General features: G+C 34.2%; 1 protein-coding gene across 1 annotated transcript in view; it reads right to left on the reverse strand.

Annotated features, from left to right (window-relative positions):
• LOC122254091 (WD repeat-containing protein 3) overlaps positions 1-2,500 on the reverse strand; it is a 22,071-nt gene that overhangs the window by 12,104 nt on the left and 7,467 nt on the right. The window contains exons 11-15 of the mRNA XM_043017588.2: positions 1,780-1,996; positions 1,391-1,513; positions 1,051-1,155; positions 441-574; positions 48-206 (exon numbers count right to left, since the gene is read on the reverse strand). Coding sequence (XP_042873522.2) covers positions 48-206; positions 441-574; positions 1,051-1,155; positions 1,391-1,513; positions 1,780-1,996 — 738 coding nt within the window. The remainder of the gene's footprint in view (positions 1-47; positions 207-440; positions 575-1,050; positions 1,156-1,390; positions 1,514-1,779; positions 1,997-2,500) is intronic.

The raw sequence follows: 2,500 nt of genomic DNA on the forward strand, positions 1-2,500 counted from the left end.
CAACCAACTATAAACAAAAAAAAACAAGTAATCTAAAGGAAACTTGCCGGATGATGCCAGAGTGTCCTTGCAGCGTGATGATCCTCTGGAAATTATCTGCGTCCCACTGCTTTAGCGTGCCATCATGGCCACACGAGAAGAACATGTGTGTGTTAGATATGAACCGAAGACCGGTCACACCTCCTTGGTGGGCATTCTTCAGTAGTCTGTGAGAGTTGAGTTCTGTTTTAGGATCTTTACAGAGCTATCTGTTTGTACTTATTAATGTATGCAAAAATTATGAAGAAATTTATGAAACAAGTTAGAGAAAAAAAAAATTTAATCCCATCTGTAGTAGCCAGATAGATGTTTTCTTCATAAAAAGGCATCTATATATATACACATTCTAAATCTGAACATTTCTACTTTCTTTAAAGTAAAAACAATTCTTAAACTCTTACTTCCTCATGTCTCCAAAATCTGTTCCATATATGCGAACACTTGAATCTTTACTGCCTGTCACTAACAGTGTGGCATCAGTGGAAAAGTCCATGCAAGTTGAAGGGAAAGACTTGCCATAAAGTTCATGGCACAGCTGCAAAAGAGAGAAAACATGTGAAACATAAAACAATGGAAATGTTTTTCAAAATATTTCTTCTCAAGTATGGATTGGGTTTCAAGATTACGTAGTAAAATTTAGTCCTAAGTAAATGTTTATTCAAATATTCAACTTGCTAACAACAGAATAGGCTTTCTTTATGTAATTAGCCTGTCAGGGGATTGACTCTACATTTTAAATACATTGGTACACATTAGTAACTTGAGAACATATATAAATCAAGATTCCTAATCCTATATTAAGATTTATAACCTGCTCTAACTAAGAATCAAATCTGTTGAAATTTGATAACTCAAATACATACTCTATCCCAGTTATAATGTATATCATCAAATCACATAATCTTACATGAACAAAAAAAATATGTATTTATAGAAATGACAGCTACATAAATTTATATATTTCTATAAATATCACCTACTGAAATATAAAGCCATAAAACTTATAATAACCTTTAGAGTATCATTATAGTAGAGTGTTTCTTTGCTATCGAGTGTTGCAACTGCTATGAAAAACCCATCACTGGCACATCGCACTGAAGTAACTTGATCTGCAACCTGTGAGGGAAAAAAATAACAAATGAAAATGCTATAAAAATACAGCTTATGAGATAGTGTGTTCTCAAGATATCTACACAATAGCTCTTCTAGTCAAGGCCAGTATTATATTTTAAAAATAAAAATACAATTATATCTCATGTCATTATGTTCTCAAACAAAACTGTAAAGTCATTTTATAAGAGTAACCACACAAAACACTCCAAAAGATGAAAACAGACAGTAAAAGACTTACTTTGAGTGCACGTTTGTCCTGAATGAAGCTCAGTCTCCTGGCTTGTGATTCACTTTCATCCTTAACCAATTCAAATTTCCAAAATTTGACCATTTTATCACTGCCACCAGACAAAAAACCTCTCTGAAAAGTATACATTTATAAGCATATGCCCACTAAAAATCTGTTACAACTATTTAATACTAATTATAGAGACTATTAACCAACACATAATATGAATACATGTATATTTATTCTTTCAATTTGTAGATGTCTGTGACTTGCATGAACTGCACTTTATCAGAAAGATCTAAACACATCACGCATATATATTTCAACTCATAAAGTCATCAATTTTGTCTAAATCCTTTACAACAACATCAATCAAAATAGAAGACTGGAGCACTGACCCCATCGTGAGTGAGGGCCAGAGCCCAAACCCCTGTGTCTGTTTCATTCTCTGCTGGGTCATGAGCTACAATGTCTTCGAGCATCTTCGCGGATCCTAAGTCAAACAGCTGCAGTCGGCCCGAGCGTGTTCCAATAAGGGCATGGCGGTCACCAGGGACAACAATCACAGACAATGCATAGTCACATGGGATTGTGGCTATGGCCTGCTTCTCAGATCTTTAGACAAGGAAGAGAAGACCAAGAGGTAGAAACAAAAGAGAAGAAAAACTCATTATTTCTATGTAATCTGATATACGAATTTCAAACCTGAAAAAAAATATATATATATTATATAGCAAACCATCCATGTGTTACATGGATATCTGTCTGGTAATTTTCAGGCCAAAGTTGCCAATTTTGGAAATCTTAAGTAAGATCCCTTTTTTATATCTCTTGGCCTTAAAGAATCTATGCTAACCCCTGCAAGACGCCCCCTAAAAATTCTCAATTTATATTTTTCTTTGTAATGTACTCTATAAATATACACAAAACTTTTGAGCATATTCACTGAGACTATAAAACCCTCTATAAAAAAAAATAAGATAATAAAAATCAATATATTTCTAAATACAGGTGTTAACCCTTTACAAACTGGGGATAGATTTGCTTGCCCAGCCCCCAGGATGGGTTTTATTTCAGAGCGAGGCAGCTTGAAGCACCATAATTTGAATCTTCCCACTC

Source organism: Penaeus japonicus, unplaced genomic scaffold (assembly GCF_977035675.1).
Source record: "Penaeus japonicus unplaced genomic scaffold, GWHDUDI00000001_assembly GWHDUDI00000001, whole genome shotgun sequence".
In the NCBI taxonomy this organism is placed as follows: Eukaryota; Metazoa; Arthropoda; class Malacostraca; order Decapoda; family Penaeidae; genus Penaeus; species Penaeus japonicus.